General features: G+C 49.4%; 1 protein-coding gene across 1 annotated transcript in view; it reads right to left on the bottom strand.

Annotated features, from left to right (window-relative positions):
• Positions 1-11,103, bottom strand: part of LOC142257453 (cholesterol 24-hydroxylase-like) — a 105,309-nt gene extending 94,206 nt beyond the window's left edge. The window contains exons 1-2 of the mRNA XM_075329571.1: positions 10,820-11,103; positions 7,807-7,884 (exon numbers count right to left, since the gene is read on the bottom strand). Of these exons, the coding sequence (XP_075185686.1) occupies positions 7,807-7,884; positions 10,820-10,956 (215 nt within the window). The 5' untranslated portion in view covers positions 10,957-11,103. The remainder of the gene's footprint in view (positions 1-7,806; positions 7,885-10,819) is intronic.
• Positions 11,104-18,959: the final 7,856 nt, after the last annotated feature.

The raw sequence follows: 18,959 nt of genomic DNA, 5'->3' as shown, positions 1-18,959 counted from the left end.
GAGCCCGGCGTCAGAGCTTAGAGGCCGGCAGGATCCCACTTCCACAGAGCCCTACAAGGGGATGTGGAAGGAAAACAGCATGTGGGGCTCCAGCCCCTGTACCAGCAATAGGTACCTCAACCTTACAACACCATCCACGGGTGAGAAGGGAGCATGCTGGGGGCCCTATATGGGCCCTCTTTTCTTCCATCCGAAATAGTCAGCAGCTACTGCTGACTAAAATCTGTGGAGCTATGCGTGGATGTCTGACCTCCTTCGCACAAAGCTTGAAAACTGGAGAACCCGTGATACCACGGGGGGGTATAGCCAGAAGGGGAGGGGCCTTGCACTTTTTAGTGTAGTGCTTTGTGTGGCCTCCGGAGGGCAGTAGCTATACCCCAATCGTCTGGGTCTCCCAATAGAGCGCTGAAGAAATCCTTTATTTTAAATAAAAGACACACACCGAAAAATCCTTTATTTTAAAAAAAAACACAAAAAAGCCTCCTCTTTCACCCGTTTATTAACACCCCCGAAACACTGCTCTGGCGTAATCCACAGCTCCGGGGTAATCCACAGCTCCGGGGTAATCCACGTCTTGCTATGGTTGCATCCAGAAGCGAGTGACACACAGCGCTGAATGAATGCAGCCTCGCATTAAGCCTGCAGAGGTAATCACAAGGCATTTCCCACGGCCGTCAATGTGAACTCACATTACCGCTCGGGAGAAATGCAGCGTGTGCTCACAGCAGGGACTCTATCTATCTATCTATCTATCTATCTATCTATCTATCTATCTATTCTTCTATCTATATCTATCTATTCTTGTATCTATCCTTCTATCTATTCTTCTATCTATATCGATCTATCTATTCTTTGTCTATTTATCTATTTATCTATCTCAGAAGGAAATTACCTTTTTTTTTTTTTTTCTATGTGCTTTATTGCATTGAATGCATTAAAGCACATGCACCAACCCGCACGCGGCAAAACCGCATGCACTTTTTTGGTGCGGTTTGCCGCGTTTTTTTTACCGCGGGTGCGGTAATCTTTCACACCCTGCGGAATTTTCTTAACAACATTCCGTTTTCCAAGTGTGCACAGGGCCATAAATGGCTTCCGGCAATGCCTTGAAACACTGCCATGAATCCTAAAAATTGTTAAAATCAAGCCATTACCTTGCAAGTTAGAAAAACAAGAATGACAAATCAACAAGAAAAAAAAAATAAATAAATATTAACGCACGTGCGATAGTTTTGTAGTGGGATGGAAGATTAATCTTGCATTGCAAGCCTTTAATAGTCAAGAAAACAACGCACATAGTTCTGGTTTATTTTATTAAACAAAAAAATAACGTAATTGTGTCAAATCAAGGTTGTAATATAAAACAAAAAAAAAGGGTGCACAATGCATACGTCACAGAACACATGATCGAAAAGATCGCACACAATATTGATCAATTTTAAAAAAGACTACTAACGCACGTGTGACAGCAAATAAACGACCTACGTGCGATCTCATTAGATCGCATATGCGACCTGGGCGTGTCACATCGCATACGAGATCGCACATGCAATTGCAACGTGTAAAGCAGGCTTAAGCATATAAACTTGGCTTAAGGTTTAAGGAAAAAGATCCTGTTGGCAAGTGATTGGCTCCAAAGTCACCTCCGAATAGGGGACCTTTGTGGCCAAATATTTTGTAGGAGCTCAGGTCCATCGGGGGATCCTCTATTGGACCACTCTGATCTTTAGTTACCCTAAAGACATACTTTTTTTCTCTGTGCAGTTAAAGGGCTTTTCTTCTAACTTGATACCTACTTGCAGAAACAGCAGAAACAAATGCCAGACAAAATATAAGAAAATATCCTTTATTAAATTATAAATAAAAAAGGATCACAACACCAATAACACTTTTTATCAGTTATTATTGTTTTTTTTTTATTTATAATTTAATAAAGATTTTTTTTGCATTATTGTCTGGCATTTCTTTCTTTTTTTTTTGTTTGCTAATAATTTGTTAATGAGTTAAAGACATTCTACTTTTCTGGTGTAAGGGGTGGACGGACCCCTTACACGGAGGTGCAGTTTCCCCCCTGAAGATGCCCCACGCTGGGGTAGCTAAAGATGTTAATGTTTTGTGTTTTACAGTATTAATGGGTTTTCCCCCCCTAGATGTCAGAGGGGGACGGCTGTCCCCATAGGAACAGTGCAGGAGAGAGGAGGAGCCGGATAGTCTAGGGGGAGGGTGAGAGGTTGCTGTAGGGAAGGAAGAGTAGTGTCTGCTGGGACGGGGGAGAAGAAGCAACGAGGGCAGAGTGTGGGGACGATTGTGGCAGTTAGCCAGAGAGAGAGAAAAAGAGAGTGTCCGGATCGGGAACCAGCAGTGTACAGGTGGGACCCGAAGAAGGCTTAGCCGGCGAAGCAGAAGTGTGTGGGTCAGTTCTGCAGAAACCGGAGTGTGAGCTTAGGCAAACGAGAGTAGCCGGAGAAGGCCCCTGAACAGAGAGAACAGGAACAGTTTCCCCGGCAGGAATTGTGATTTGACACTGCAAGATTGGTGTACCGAGACTGTTTTGAAGACTTGTGTAATAAAATGTCGTTTGATTCAGCTGATGCCTGTCTGCGGAGTTTTCCTGAGTCTACCAGCGCGCCCCTGCCATCCACACTCTGCCCCACCAAACATTCCCCTTTCCCAATAGTGACGGCTGTGTCGGGGGTTAGCCTGTTACATGAAGGGGCCACGACTACAACCCCCGAGACACCCCCGGCACCCCGTTACAAGTGGCGTAGTCGGCAGGATACGAACTATCTGCGGGAGGTCCCGATCCAAGAATGTGAAGATCAAGTGGTGCCTAAGGCGTTAGACCAGGCACAAGATGGCGCTAAGATGGCCGCCGTCTTCACGAACACAGTGAGCGCGCGGAAAATTGGCGCCAAACGAAAAACCCTGAGCTGGCCGGCGAAGAAAAAGAAGTGCAGAGTGCGCCGCCCAAAGAGGGGAGGTACTGGCCCCAAGATGCTGCTGAAGACTAGCGACGTGGGCGGCGTTACAGTAAAAAAGAAGCGACGCTTATGCTGGGTCGACCTGGTGAGCGAGGCTAGGGGTGGAGTGTATGCAAGAGCGGGAAAAGAAGGCCCGCCTCCACCTTCCCTGGCGCCATTACAGGAAGAGCCGCAGGAGACGCCAACTCAGCAACTGACTCTAAGTGAGATGGAGACGCAGACAAAGCAGCGAGCTGCAGCGGGCACGCTGGTGACCACCAGCCTGGGAAGAGGACGCCCGAGGCAGAGTGTAGCCGAGGAGGCACTTACCATAAAGCTACCGGCTGTGCCAGGAGGTCCAGAGCGGCCTGCAAAAGTTACGTGGGTCACTTCGTGGGATGCCGTGACCGGTGAAACATCCACGGAAGTCCGGGCCATTTACAAGATGCAACTGCATCCGGGAAGCGAGGCACTGGGAACATCCCTCCAGAGTCCGGAGGTGAATACGCCAGCCAAGGTAGGACCTCCAACCCCCATAGAAGTTCCGGCGCGGGGAGGGCAACATGTCCCGGAGCTTGAAGAAGATGAATGGGGATTTTTCTGGGAGCCGGTAAAGCCGGCGCCCCTAACCCGATGACAGTCCCCGCCGCCTGAGATAGACCCGGTGCAAGAAAGGCTTCTGGCCAAGACTGTGGCTCGGGAGATGATGGCCGGACCCCTTAGTGAAACATTCGACCGGCAGTGTAGCATTGGCACCGTGGTCAAATTTAATCAGGCCGAGGGCTACGGGTTCATAGAAGACGAAGAGACCGGGGATCACTTTTTTTATAACCGGGTCAATCTGGACATTGAGGGCTTACCCCAACGTCTCCATACTCTGTACCCGGGGGAGAAAGTGAAGTTCCGGAGAGAAGTAGGATGCCGGGGCCTATTTGCTGTAGGGGTGACCCAGATGCCCACTGCCCAGGAGGCCGCGCAGTGGCAACAGGAGATTGAATGGGAGGAATGTCAGTACCGAAGACGTACGCAGCAAAGACCGGTGCTGGCTGAAACTTGTCGGCCGAGAAACACACTGGCGGTGTCGCCAGAAGTAGTTACAGGACCGGTAGCCGAAATGGAAAAGGGAACACCGGCGTTATTGGCGATTCGCCAGAGTATGGTGACACACCCGGTGGTCGTTGTTGGTAGTCCTCAGCCGTCCCGTCCAGCTACCCTGTCACCCCCGCCGGGGGCCGAGGAGCCAAAACCGGAGACAGAGGAATCGGAGTCACAGGCCAACTATGAACCGTTCCGGAGGCTGCGCCGCTTGCCAGGCCAATCCCTCTCCGATTATGTGAGGGCCCAGCGAGCTGAATGGCAGCGCGCCTACCACCCCGCGTCAACCTTAGCGACGAAGGTGATGACCTATATATGTGTTGAGAACCGGAATTGTCAAAACAACCGGTGAAGATTTATAGTTGCCGCAACGTTCAAGCTGCTGAGCCCGGAAGGAGCCTGATGCCGGACTGTGCAAGGACTCCCTCCGTGATTGCGACGGAGATTTTTATTGTCTGTTGCTGCATGCCTACAAAGACCGGGAGTGCTGGGGAGAGCCTCCGGGCAGAAGACCAGCTAAGACCGGGAGCGCCTGTTGAGCGCCTCCGGGCAAACATGCTACAAAGACCGGGAGCTCCCTTGGAGGGACTCCGGGCGCCGGACTGGTGTGCCCATTGGTTGTGTTTTTACATGAAGGTTTTAAAGTTTTATAAAGAGATTGCCTTGCTGGTTAGAATTTTTGTCTTACAGATGCGAGCCTTGCCGGGAGGCTAAGGCAAAAAGAGGGGAGGAATGTAAGGGGTGGACGGACCCCTTACACAGAGGTGCAGTTTCCCCCCTGAAGATGCCCCACGCTGGGGTAGCTAAAGATGTTAATGTTTTGTGTTTTACAGTATTAATGGGTTTTCCCCCCTAGATGTCAGAGGGGGATGGCTGTCCCCATAGGAACAGTGCAGGAGAGAGGAGGAGCCGGACAGTCTAGGGGGAGGGTGAGAGGTTGCTGTAGGGAAGGAAGAGTAGTGTCTGCTGGGACGGGGGAGAAGAAGCAACGGGGGCAGAGTGTGGGGACGATTGTGGCAGTTAGCCAGAGAGAGAGAAAAAGAGAGTGTCCGGATCGGGAACCAGCAGTGTACAGGTGGGACCCGAAAAAGGCTTAGCTGGCGAAGCAGAAGTGTGTGGGTCAGTTCTGCAGAAACCGGAGTGTGAGCTTAGGCAAACGAGAGTAGCCGGACAAGGCCCCTGAACAGAGAGAACAGGAACAGTTTCCCTGGCAGGAATTGTGATTTGACACTGCAAGATTGGTGTACCGAGACTGTTTTGAAGACTTGTGTAATAAAATGTGGTTTGATTCAGCTGATGCCTGTCTGCGGAGTTTTCCTGAGTCTGCCAGCGCGCCCCTGCCATCCACACTCTGCCCCACCAAACATTCCCCTGTCCCAATAGTGACGGCTGTGCCGGGGGTTAGCCTGTTACATGAAGGGGCCACGACTACAACCCCCGAGACACCCCCGGGACCCCGTTATACTGGCAATTGCCATACAGCAGACATGGGCAAAGTGCGATCCACAGACCACATCCAGTCCTCTGGTTGAAAACCAACGCTGAAAGCCATTCCTCACCCGCTGCCCGATATCGCCGATATCTACACCCTCAGGATGCAGTTACAAATACATACACTGGTGCAGGACGGAGCCGTTGGCTCTTTCTTCCACCAATCAGCGTGTGTGACTGAGACAGCAGAAAGTGATGACGTCACATCATCGCATGTGCTGTGCGGAGAGTTGGTGCACTGGAGACCAGGGTAGAGCGCCGGGGGAAAGGCAATGAGGTAAGTATGTGGTGTTTTTTTTACTTTGAGTGTGAGATGTTTGCCTTTATATAAGGAGCTATGTGGGTGCTCATACTGTATATAGGAGGTTATGTGAGGGATCATATTGTATATATGAGGCAATGTGGGGGCTCACACTGTATATAGGGAGCTATGTGAAGGCTCATTCTGTATATAGGTGATTATGTGAAGACTATTTGGAGGTTCATACTATATATAGGGGACTATGGGGGTTCACACTGTCTATAGTGAGCTCTATGGGAACTTATACTGTATATTAGGGGCTATGTGGGGGCTCATGCTATATATACGAGGCTATATGGGGGCTCATACTGTATATGGGGGATATGTGAAAGCTCATACTGTACATAGGAGGCTAGTTGGGGGCTCATGTTATATATTGGGACTATGTGAGAGTTCATACTGTGTATAAGGAGACTATTTGCAGTTTCATACTATATATAGGGAGATTGTGTGGGGGCTCATACTGTGTCTACGGAAGCTACTGAGCAGTGTGTGGGGCTCATGCTGTACAAAGAAGGGTTTTGGATGGATTCATAATGTATATAGGGGGCACATACTGTATGCATAGTCCTGTGTGGGACTCAAGCTGTCTAAAGAGGGGATTTGGGTGGGTTCATAATGCACATAGGGGGAATATACTGCATGTAGGGGTCTGTATGGTGGTTCATGCTGTATAAAGGTGGCTCATGCTGTATATCGGGGGCTCTGTGTACTCATACTGTGTATAGTGGGCTGTGTGTGGGCTCATACAATATATAGGGGGTTGTCAACAGTGCTAATCAATATTAAGTTATACAATTAATTTTAAAGGGCCTCACTCTCCACCTTCGGACACATCAAACGTCAAGAGTAAGTTAGCGGCTAGCCGCAACTCTGACTTCGGCCTAAGACACATGAAAATCGGAGCGAGTGGAATGTGATAAAACATCGCATTCCACTCGGACCAATATTAGCCTGTGTGTCAGCACCCATGACCGATTATTTTCTCAGCTCTAATTGGACTAAGAAAACAATCGCAGCATGCTGCAAGTGGAATGCGATCCTTGTTTCTCTCGCACCCATTCAAGTCTATGGGGCGAGAGAACGAGAGAAATATCGCTCTGCACTCGCAGTACACCGGAGTACCGCGAGTGCTGGGCAAGAATGGCAATAGCCGGCAACAGAGGAGAGAGGAAGATAAATCCCTCCCCTCATCAGAGCCAACCCGCCCCTCCTCAGTGCCGGTCCACCCCCTGCCAGCGTAAGCCGAGTGTTATGCAAGGATCGCAGTAGTCCCCCGGTGGCCCCGGTCTTCGTCTTGATGTTCGATTTGTCTGAAGAGGGGGAGAGTGAAGCCAGCACTGATTGGGTGCAGTGGTCGCATGACATAACAACTTGACATGAGCCCCGGGAGTACGAATGCTGACACCACTGGAACGGCAACAGCGACGAGTGTAAACGTTAGTTTATTGGGAAAGGGGGGGGGGAATACTCTGAGAAAGGGTTATCTGAGCAGTGGACCCAATTAATATAAAATAAAAATATAACTAATATATTAATATTCAGCAAAATTAATTCCCACCTCTTGGATCGGCACTCCAAAATAGTCAATCTCTCATGTGGCCCCTTGGGAAAATAAATTGTGCACCCTGTCCTGTAGGATTATTAATACCAATTTGGACTAACATTGTCTTATATAAGGGGTTGAGTTCTGGAGAAGAGCTCGATATGAGATGAAGATAAAAAGGGTTTCACATGAAAAATTGGAATTGGTTTTCCATAAGTGAATGAAAACTTTCCTTGGAGAGTAGGGTACACAATGTAATTTTTAGTACAGGACAGGACAGGGTAGGATAGAAAACAGAGGGACGAGAGAGAACTTTAAAGGCTCATCAATACCAAGGTCATTGACAAAAGGGTAATCCTAATTCAGCTAATTATTTGATACATAGAATACAAATTTGGCAATAAAATACATACCACTCAAAGAAGGGGTCATAAATGATCTCATTATTGTTCATCATCTTTATTAATGTGGGTGCGTGTCCCATGAAGAAACTGCAAATCAAATATAACAAAATATTTATATTATATCAATACAGGTAAAATATAACATATCACTATTAGAGTTGAGCGGATCGCTTATAATCCGGGTCCTGCGGATCATTGTCGGGTTGGCTCTGAAGTACGAGATCCGATCCGGAAACCGGCCAGGGGACAGAGAGAGTGAGAGAGAGAAAACTACCCAGAAATTGCCTTTATCGACACTGAGCATCTATAAATAGACATGAGATATTGACACGGTCTATCAAGATGCTGATAAGGCAGCATGATTATTACACAGGTGCGCCTTAAGCTGGTGTCACACTAAACGACAGCGACAACGACGTCGCTGTTACGTCACCATTTTCGGTGACGTAACAGCGACCTTGTAAGTCGCTGTTATGATCGCTGCTTAGCTGTCAAACACAGCAGAAGCAGCGATCATAAGGTCGCTGTGCTACATGTTCAGAGAGCAGGGAGCCGTGCTTAGCGCTGGCTCCTTGCTCTCCTGCAGCACACATCGGGTTAATTAACCCGATGTGTGCTGCAGCTACATGTCACAGTGCAGAGAGCAGGGAGCCGCGCTTAGCGCTGGCTCCTTGCTCTCCTGCAGCACACATCGGGTTAATTAACCCGATGTGTGCTGCAGCTACATGTCACAGTGCAGAGAGCAGGGAGCCGCGCGCACTGCTTAGCGCTGGCTCCTTGCTCTCCTTGCTACAGTATACATCGGGTTAATTACCCGATGCATACTGCAGCCACATGTCACAGTGCAGGAGCCGGCACTGGCAGCAAGGGCGGCGGAGGCTGGTAACCAGCGTAAACATCGGGTAACCAGGGAAAGGTCTTCCCTTGGTTACCCGATGTTTACGCTGGTTACAGCTTACCGCAGCTGCCAGTGCCGGCTCCTGATCGCTTCATTTCGTCGCTCTCTCGCTGTCACACACAGCGATGTGTGTGTCACAGCGGGAGAGTGACGACCAAAAAATGAAGCTGGACATTCAGCAACGACCGGCGACCTCACAGCAGGGGCCAGGTCGTTGCTGGATGTCACACACAGCGACAGCGACGGGACGTCGCTGCAACGTCACAGAAAATGGTGACGTAGCAGCGACGTCGTTGTCGTCGTCGTTATGTGTGACACCAGCTTTAGGCTGGCCATAATAAAAGGCCACTCTAAAATTTGCAGTTTATCACACAGCACAATGGTATAGATGTCATACGTTTTGAGAGAGCGTACAATCGGCATGGTGACTGCAGGAATGTCCACCAGAGCTGTTGCCTGTGAATTTAATGTTCGATTATCTACGATAAACTGTCTCCAAAGAGAATTTGGCAGAACATCGAACCGGCCTCACAATTGCAGACCACGTGTAACTGCACCAGCCCATGACCTCATCATCCAGTATCTTCACCTCCAAGATTGTCTGAGACCGGCTACTCGGACAGCTGGCATAACCAAACCAAACCAAACATAACCAAAGAAATTCTGCACAAGCTGTCAGAAACCGTCTCCGGGAAGCTCATCTGCTGCTCGTCGTCCTCATCGGGGGTCTCCACCTGACTGCAGTTCGTTGTCATAACACTTTTGAGTGGGCAAAAGCTCACATTCAATGGCGTCTGGCACGTTGGAGTGGTGTTCTTCTCTTCATGGATGAAATCCCAGTTTTTGCAAATGGTAGTCACACCAGATACTGACTGCTTTTGTGACCCTCCCATTACTGTAAAACTGCACATTTTAGAGTGGCCTTTTATTGTAGCCAGCCTAAGGCACACCTGTGCAATAATCATGCTGTCTAATCAGCATCTTTATATACCACACCTGTGAGGTGGATGGATTATTTCCGCAGAGAAGAAGCGATCACTAACAGATGTAGACAAATTTCTGTACAATATTTGAGAGAAAAAATGCCTTGTGTGTCCATAGCGTTCGGCTAACGAAAAATGGAAGCAAAAACATTTATATTTTTGTTCAGTAAAGATGAGATTTTAACAAAAAAAAACAAAACTATTTTCTACTACTTCTTGGCTATTTCCACATAGCTCATGCCCTTTATGCTATTCTTTGCATAATTGTGTTTACTGCTGCCCTTAGCATGTTTTATCTCCCTAACACTTGCTCTTTTTTACATATTTCTATCAATATCATATTTGCAGTCTATCATGTTTTGCACTTTTGCAGGAACTTTCCTGAGACTGTGTTTCGATTTGGCCCCCTCACCACTTTTCCTTATGATTTATACTGTATTCTCTACTACCATAAGCTGCATTTTTGCAGTTAGTCACTTGGTGTCTTTTCACTACAATTTATTGTGGGTTTTTTTCAGCATTTTCTCTTTTGAAGATCCACAATATAAATAACTGCGATCTACGTGCTTGATGACATTATGAATATACCGTGTTCTATTTGATATTCTTTTATTTGTTATTTATTTATTTTCTTCCAATAAATATTTATATTTTACTTGGCTGTTACACTCCTATTGTTTTGTAGGTTTTTCTAATTTTTGAGGAGGGCCCTTTATTAGTTTGGCCAGTTATAGGTACTTTTTTATAGTTACTTTTACGTTGCAGAAAACAGTTATAGGTACTTTTTTATAGGTACTTTTACGTTGCAGAAAACAGTTATATGTACTTTTTTATAGGTATTTTTACGTTACAGAAAACAGTTATAGGTACTTTTTTTATAGGTACTTTTACATTGCAGAAAACGCCTGCCTAGAATGATCAATTCTTTACGTGAAATTCATCGTAGAGGGTAAAATCTGCATGAGAGGCACAGCAAAGTCCATAATTTAATAATTCATGACTCAGGTCTTTTACAAAATAAAACAAACTTTTCCCAACATATTAGCAATGTCTTCTGTAACGAGTCCTGCAATTGTATCGACAGGACATATTTCGATTCCTAATTAAAACACAATGTATGCTATAAAGTTGTACAACTTACCTTTCTCTGGGAGGTCCAGGGATGTGGTCATACTTCAAGTGGGTGTAGTATATGTATCCGCAGAACAGAAGGAATGCTACAAAAACTACTATAAGGAGCAGAAGAAGAGCCCCACTAAGGAGAAGCAAAGCTCCCATGTTCTGCCCAATGTTCTGCTTTGTTGTGCTGCAACTTGTTCTCCGCTGAGCATCAGAAGAGGACAGAGGTTATCTATTATATATGGCTAGGTTGCAAACTATCAGCAAGACAACCCCTCCCCCAGAAGGATAAGGGGGTATTATGAATACAGAAACAGAGTTTATGGAAGAGCTGGGTGCCGGAAGTGGATCCTAGGGGCACTGCTAAGCTTCTGACAAGAGCATGTACAATGGAAACAATACGTCTGTAGAGTATGTAAGGGGTTAAACTTTATGTAGCTGATACCTGAAGAATGTTCAAGGCTGTTCTTCCCAGATAAGGAGGAGCTGACAGTATCAGTTACAACCAAGATTCTAGAAATTTTCACTGGTTTTCAGTGAAGTCGTAAGCTAAAATCAGAAAAAAAGGGTAAAAAATGTCTGGAATTTTCGAACACTTGCCCAGACCACATCGGAGAGCTAAGTGAATATTTACCTTTTATATGCTTTTATGTTTTCACTTGTTTTGTATTGTTTTGTTGTCACTTTTTACATTTATGATCAAAGGTTAGAGAACATTTTCACTATTGTGCTTGGTGCTTTAATTCCCACATACCCCAAATCCATCGACAAATAACAAAATAATCTCCAATCATTTTAAATTAACTATTAATGTTTCAGCGTTCTCACATTGCTTATTAGTAAGTTTCCCAGGTGCCTGCTGTAGCTATTCTATCAATCATTAACTGCAGCAGTGATTTGCTATCTGCAGGGATTTTACCAGGGGTGCATGCATTGTGCACATAGGTCCACTAGGTCTGGTCCCCGGACCCCTGTACACCCAGTTTACATAAGGTTAACTTTAGTTGTGTCCATAGTATTTCTTACAGGGGGGCTGAGGTCACTTTTACTCGGGGGGCACTTTATGGAGCATTTTGTACTTTGGAGCAGGAAAAACAACATGGGGAAATTTCTATTCAGGGCACAGTTTAGGGTATTTTTTAATCAGAGGCATGCTGAAAGCATTATTTATTGATATGGTGTGGGACATTTCGTTATCCCTAGATATAACGTGGGGTAATTTTTTTAGCCAGCTGCACAGTGTGAAGAATATTTTTTATTAATCATAGGATATTTTTATTCTTCTATAAATAACACTATTATTTTTTTGGGCACACTGCTTTTTTCTGTTGCAAAAAGCGAGAAGCTGAAGACATCTTTGGGTGAAATTGTACACAGACAATTCGATGGCCAGAAGAAGTCATCATGATAGCCTGAGCCAAAGAATGAATGAACCAAGGCTAGAAGAAGTCATCATGATGGTCTGGGCCAAAGAAAGAATGAATTAAGGCTAGAAGAAGTCGCCATGATGGTCTGGACCAAAGAAAGATTGAACCAAGATTGGAAGAAGTCATGATGATAGTCTGGTCCAAATAAAGAATGATACAAGGCTAGAAAAAGTCATCATGACAGTCTTGGCAAAAGATAGAATGAACCAAGGCTAGAAGAAGTCATGATGATGATGTGGGCTAAAGAAAGAATGAACCAAGGACAGTAGAAGTCATCTTGATGGTCTGGACCAAAGAAAGACTGAACCAAGGCTACAAGAACGCATCATAATGGTCTCGGCCAAAGAAAGAATGAATCAAGGTCAGAAAAAGTCATCATGATGGTCTGGGCAAAAGAAAGATTGAACCAAGGATGGAAGAAGTCATCATGACAGTCTGGGCCAAGAAAATAATAAACTAAGGCCAGAAGAAGGGAATTTTGTTTACTTACCGTAAATTCCTTTTCTTCTAGCTCCTATTGGGAGACCCAGACAATTGGGTGTATAGCTTATGCCTCCGGAGGCCACACAAAGCATTACACTTAAAAGTGTAAACCCCTCCCCTCTGCCTATACACCCCCCGTGCATCACGGGCTCCTCAGTTTTGGTGCAAAAGCAGGAAGGAGGAAACATAAATTGGTCTAAGGTAAATTCAATCCGAAGGATGTTCGGAGAACTTAAACCATGAACCAAAGAACAATTCAACATGAACAACATGTGTACACAAAAGAACAACAGCCCGAAGGGAACAGGGGCGGGTGCTGGGTCTCCCAATAGGAGCTAGAAGAAAAGGAATTTACGGTAAGTAAACAAAATTCCCTTCTTCTTTGTCGCTCCATTGGGAGACCCAGACAATTGGGACTTCCAAAAGCAGTCCCTGGGTGGGTAAAAGAATACCCCGGTAATAGAGCCGAAAGACGGCCCCTTCCTACAGGTGGGCAACCGCCGCCTGAAGGACTCACCTACCTAAGCTGGCATCTGCCGAAGCGTAGGTATGCACCTGATAGTGTTTCGTGAAAGTGTGCAGACTCGACCAGGTAGCCGCCTGACACACCTGCTGAGCCGTAGCCTGGTGCCGCAATGCCCAGGACGCACCCACGGCTCTGGTAGAATGGGCTGAAGAACGGTAGGCTTCAAGAATTGGTTCCTTGATCCACCGAGCCAAGGTTGACTTGGAAGCCTGCGACCCTTTACGCTGGCCAGCGACAAGGACAAAGAGCGCATCCGAGCGGCGCAGGGGCGCCGTACGAGAAATGTAGAGCCGGAGTGCTCTCACAAGATCTAACAAGTGCAAATCCTTTTCACATTGGTGAACTGGATGAGGACAAAAAGAAGGTAAGGAGATATCCTGATTGAGATGAAAAGGGGATACCACCTTAGGGAGAAATTCCGGAACCGGACGCAGAACCACCTTGTCCTGGTGAAACACCAGGAAGGGGGCTTTGCATGACAGTGCAGCTAGCTCAGACACTCTGCGAAGTGATGTGACTGCCACGAGGAAGACCACCTTCTGCGAGAGGCGAGAAAGAGAAATATCTCTCATTGGCTCGAAAGGTGGTTTCTGAAGAACCGTTAGCACCCTGTTCAGATCCCAGGGTTCTAGCGGGCGCTTGTAAGGGGGGACTATGTGGCAAACCCCCTGCAGGAACGTGCGTACTTGCAAAAGCCTTGCTAGACGCTTTTGAAAAAATACAGAGAGCGCCGAGACTTGTCCCTTAAGAGAGCCGAGAGACAGCCCCTTTTCCATTCCGGATTGAAGGAAGGACAGAAAAGTGGGCAAGGCAAATGGCCAGGGAATAAAACCCTGATCAGAGCACCAGGATAAGAAGATCCTCCACGTCCTGTGGTAGATCTTGGCTGACGTTGGTTTCCTGGCCTGTCTCATAGTGGCAATGACCTCTTGAGATAACCCTGAAGACGCTAGGATCCAGGACTCAATGGCCACACAGTCAGGTTGAGGGCCGCAGAATTCAGATGGAAAAATGGCCCTTGAGACAGCAAGTCTGGTCGGTCTGGTAGTGCCCACGGTTGACCCACCGTGAGATGCCACAGATCCGGGTACCACGACCTCCTCGGCCAGTCTAGGGCGACGAGGATGGCGCGGCGGCAGTCGGACCTGATCTTGCGTAACACTCTGGGCAGCAGTGCCAGAGGAGGAAAGACATAAGGCAGTCGAAACTGCGACCAATCCTGAACTAAGGCGTCTACCGCCAGAGCTCTGTGATCTTGAGACCGTGCCATGAATGCCGGGACCTTGTTGTTGTGCCGGGACGCCATTAGGTCGACGTCCGGCTTCCCCCAGCGGCAACAGATCTCTTGAAACACGTCCGGGTGAAGAGACCATTCCCCTGCGTCCATGCCCTGGCGACTGAGAAAGTCTGCTTCCCAGTTTTCCACGCCCGGGATGTGAACTGCGGAGATGGTGGAGGCTGTGGCTTCCACCCACAGCAGAATCCGCCGAACTTCCTGGAAGGCTTGCCGACTGCGTGTGCCGCCTTGGTGGTTGATGTATGCCACCGCCGTGGCGTTGTCCGACTGAATTCGGATCTGCCTGCCTTCCAGCCACGGCTGGAACGCCTTTAGGGCTAGATACACTGCCCTTATCTCCAGAACATTGATCTGAAGGGAGGACTCTGGCTGAGTCCAGGTACCCTGAGCCCTGTGGTGGAGGAAGACCGCTCCCCACCCTGACAGACTCGCGTCTGTCGTGACCACAGCCCAGGATGGGGGCAGGAAGGATTTCCCCTTCGACAAAGAAGTGGGAAGAAGCCACCACTGAAAGGAGGCCTTGGCTGCCCGAGAAAGGGAGACGTTCCTGTCGAGGGACGTCGATTTCCTGTCCCATTTGCGGAGAATGTCCCATTGAAGAGGACGCAGATGAAACTGCGCAAAAGGAACTGCCTCCATTGCTGCCACCATCTTCCCTAGGAAGTGCATGAGGCGTCTCAAGGGGTGCGACTGGGCTCGGAGGAGAGATTGCACCCCTGTCTGTAGTGATCGCTGTTTGTCCAGCGGAAGTTTCACTATCGCTGGGAGAGTATGAAACTCCATCCCGAGATATGTCAGCGATTGTGTCGGTGTCAGTTTTGACTTTGGGAAATTGATGATCCACCCGAACCTCTGGAGAGTCTCCAGAGCAATGTTCAGGCTGTGTTGGCATGCCACCCGAGAGGGGGCCTTGACAAGAAGATCGTCCAAGTAAGGGATCACTGAGTGTCCCTGAGAGTGTAGGACTGCTACCACTGTTGCGTTGACCTGGGTGAAGACCCGTGGGGCTGTTGCCAGGCCGAAAGGCAGTGCCACGAACTGAAGGTGTTCGTCCCCGATGGCGAAACGCAGGAAGCGCTGATGCTCTGGTGCAATCGGCACGTGGAGATAAGCATCCCTGATGTCGATTGAGGCTAGGAAGTCTCCTTGGGACATCGAGGCGATGACGGAGCGGAGAGATTCCATCCGGAACCGCCTGGTTTTCACGTGTCTGTTGAGCAGTTTGAGGTCCAGAACGGGACGGAAAGATCCGTCCTTTTTTGGTACGACAAACAAGTTGGAGTAAAAACCGTGACCCCATTGTTGAAGGGGAACAGGGATAACCACTCCTTCTGCCTTCAGAGTGTTCACCGCCTGAAGAAGAGCATCGGCTCGCTCGGGGGGCGGAGATGTTCTGAAGAAACGAATCGGAGGACGAGAATTGAATTCTATCCTGTAACCGTGAGACAGAATGTCTCTCAGCCATCGGTCTTGGACATGTGGGCACCAGGCGTCGCAAAAGCGGGAGAGCCTGCCACCGACCGAGGATGCGGTTTGGGGAGTCCGCAAGTCATGAGGAAGCCGCTTTGGGAGTGGTTCCTCCGGCGGTCTTTTTAGGACGTGCCTTAGACCGCCATGAATCAGAGTTCCTCTGACCCTTTTGAGGCCTGTTGGACGAGGAGAATTGAGACCTGCCTGAGGCCCGAAAGGACCGAAACCTCGATTGTACCTGTCAGGGCCAGGTGGACGGGTTGACCCAGGAGGTGGATCCACTGGGCCGAACTCCTAGATGGTGGTAAGGGGTCCGGTAGCTGGAGCACTATAGGCAGCAGAGCAGTCCGTGCACACGAGTATAACGGAGAAGTCCCTGGGACCACGGAGTCACAGATGGTAGTCCGGGTGACGCAGCTCAGGTTCGGAAGCCGAGAAGATGTCAGGCGGGGTCCGGAACCTTTGGAGCGAGATGACGGGTCACCGCAGGGATCCGAGATGGTACGGACTGTCAGGATGGCAGATGGACAGCGTTCGGGGTTCGGGATTCGGCAGGACCGGATGGCGAGGCAGGCACGGCTCTACAAGAGAGATAGGTGAGTATATCACAGAGACACCAGGAGACCTGACTCCTAGCTTAAGAAACACGAAGATCAGGCCCCGCCCCCTTGGACATTAAACCCCTTTATACCCTGTACCTGTTTGCATCATTTCCTGTTAATGGACGTTGGCCCTTTAAGAAAGGGTCAATGACCGCGCGCGCGCCCTAATGCGCATGCGCGCGGCCCGAGTGCCAGAAGCCAGAGCAGGAAGCTGCGAGGAGGAAGCAGCAGGGCCGGGCTGGGGCTGAGAAGCCGACGGGCGCCGGGAGCGGGGACCAGGACGCCGGGGACGCGCCGGCAATGGATGCTGGAGAGCGGGGAGCGGCGGTGACCGGACCGAGGACCCGGGAAGCGAGGCAGGGGAGCCGGGGAGCGTGACAGGTGAGCCGGGAGGCAGCGCAGGGGACCCGGGGAGCGTGACAGAACCCCCCCCCACGCCCCCCTCCCCGCAACCGGGACAGGAAGGCACGGATCAGCGGAGTACCCACATTCTCCCGGGGCTCCCAGGACCTATCCTCAGGACCATACCCTGCCCAGTCCACCAGGAAGAACTGTCGACCCCGTACGGTCTTCATGGCCACGATATCCCTTACCGCATAGATGTCGTCATCGGCAATAGGAGGAGGAGATGAACTGGCAGCAGCGGAGAAGGGACCAAGGACAACCGGCTTGAGCAGGGAGACGTGGAATGAGTTGGGTATCCTCATCGTGGCCGGGAGCTGTAGCTTGTAGGAGACCTCATTGATCTTGTTGAGGACTTTAAACGGCCCGATGTAGTGAGGACCCAGCTTGTAGGATGGTATCTTCAATCGGACGTACTTGGAAGCAAGCCAGACTAGATCTCCAGGAGAGAAACACGGAGGGTCCAGACGTCTCTTGTCTGCGGGTCTCTTCATCCGCAGGGAAGCACGCCCAAGGGACGCCTTGACAGAGTCCCAAATGATTGCAAAGTCACGGGCTACAGTATCAGCAGCAGGGACATCCGAAGAAGGGGATACAGGCAATGGGACGGAAGGCTGAAGTCCGTAAACGACATGGAAGGGAGAGCTGGAGGACGACTCACTGATGTGGTGGTTATGGGAGAATTCAGCCCAAGGAAGAAGCGTGGACCAGTCGTCGTGATGGGCGTTGACATAGTGACGTAAGAAGGAAGTCAAGATTTGATTGACCCTCTCCACTTGGCCATTAGACTGAGGATGGTAGGCAGAAGAAAAGTCCAGAGTCACTCCCAGATGTTTGCAGAGAGCCCTCCAGAAGCGGGAGGTGAACTGAGTTCCTCTGTCGGACACAACGTGTGATGGAAAGCCATGCAAGCGGAAGATGTGATGTATATAGGCGTCCGCGAGTTCCTGGGCAGAGGGCAATCCAGCCATAGGGACGAAATGAGCCATTTTAGAGAACCGATCCACCACGACCCATATGACTGTGTGTCCAGAGGACAATGGCAAGTCCGTAATAAAGTCCATCGCTATGTGTTGCCACGGAACTGAGGGTATCGGCAGAGGCAGAAGACGGCCATATGGCAGGTGTTTGGGCGTCTTGTTCCTGGCACAAGAGGAGCAGGCAGAGACAAAAGCAGCGACGTCCGTGCGAAGGGATGGCCACCAGTAATGACGTACAATCGCACCCCATGTTCTCTTCTGACCAGCATAACCGGCTGTTTTCGAGGCATGACCCCAGTGTAACACTTTTTGCCTGTCAGTCTCAGAGACATAGGTCTTCCCGGGCGGTATCTGGGCCAGGGTGACAGGGGCCACCGGAATGATTTTGCTAGGACAGATGATGGGTTGGGTAGTCTCCTCCTCCTGCTCCATGGGCATGAAAGACCTGGACAAGGCATCAGCGCGTACATTCTTGTCCGCGGGTCGGAAATGGAGCTGGAAATCAAACCTGGCAAAGAATAAGGACCACCTGGCTTGCCGTGGGTTCAGTCGCTGAGCGGACCGCAGGTATTCCAGGTTCTTGTGGTCCGTGTAAATAATCACGGGGTACACTGCTCCTTCCAGAAGGTAGCGCCATTCCTCCAGAGCCAGTTTGACTGCCAAAAGCTCTCGGTCCCCGATGGTGTAGTTGCGTTCAGGCGCTGAGAAGCTCTTAGAGAAGAATCCGCAAGTCACCATCTTCCCGGAGGAGGACTTCTGCATGAGCACTGCTCCGGCTCCCGAGGAGGAGGCATCCACCTCCAAGGTGAACTGGCGGTTTAACTCCGGACGGTGGACTACAGGAGAGGAGGCAAATGCCCGCTTCGGAGAGCCAAACGCGGCGTCGGCCGCAGGGGACCAGTCCTTTGGATTAGCCTCCTTCTTGGTCAAAGCGGAGAGAGGAGCAGTCAGAGCAGAGAAGTGAGGGATGAACTG

This window comes from Anomaloglossus baeobatrachus, chromosome 12 (genome assembly GCF_048569485.1).
Source record: "Anomaloglossus baeobatrachus isolate aAnoBae1 chromosome 12, aAnoBae1.hap1, whole genome shotgun sequence".
NCBI lineage: Eukaryota > Metazoa > Chordata > Amphibia > Anura > Aromobatidae > Anomaloglossus > Anomaloglossus baeobatrachus.
This window is presented reverse-complemented; position numbering and strand designations above follow the sequence as displayed.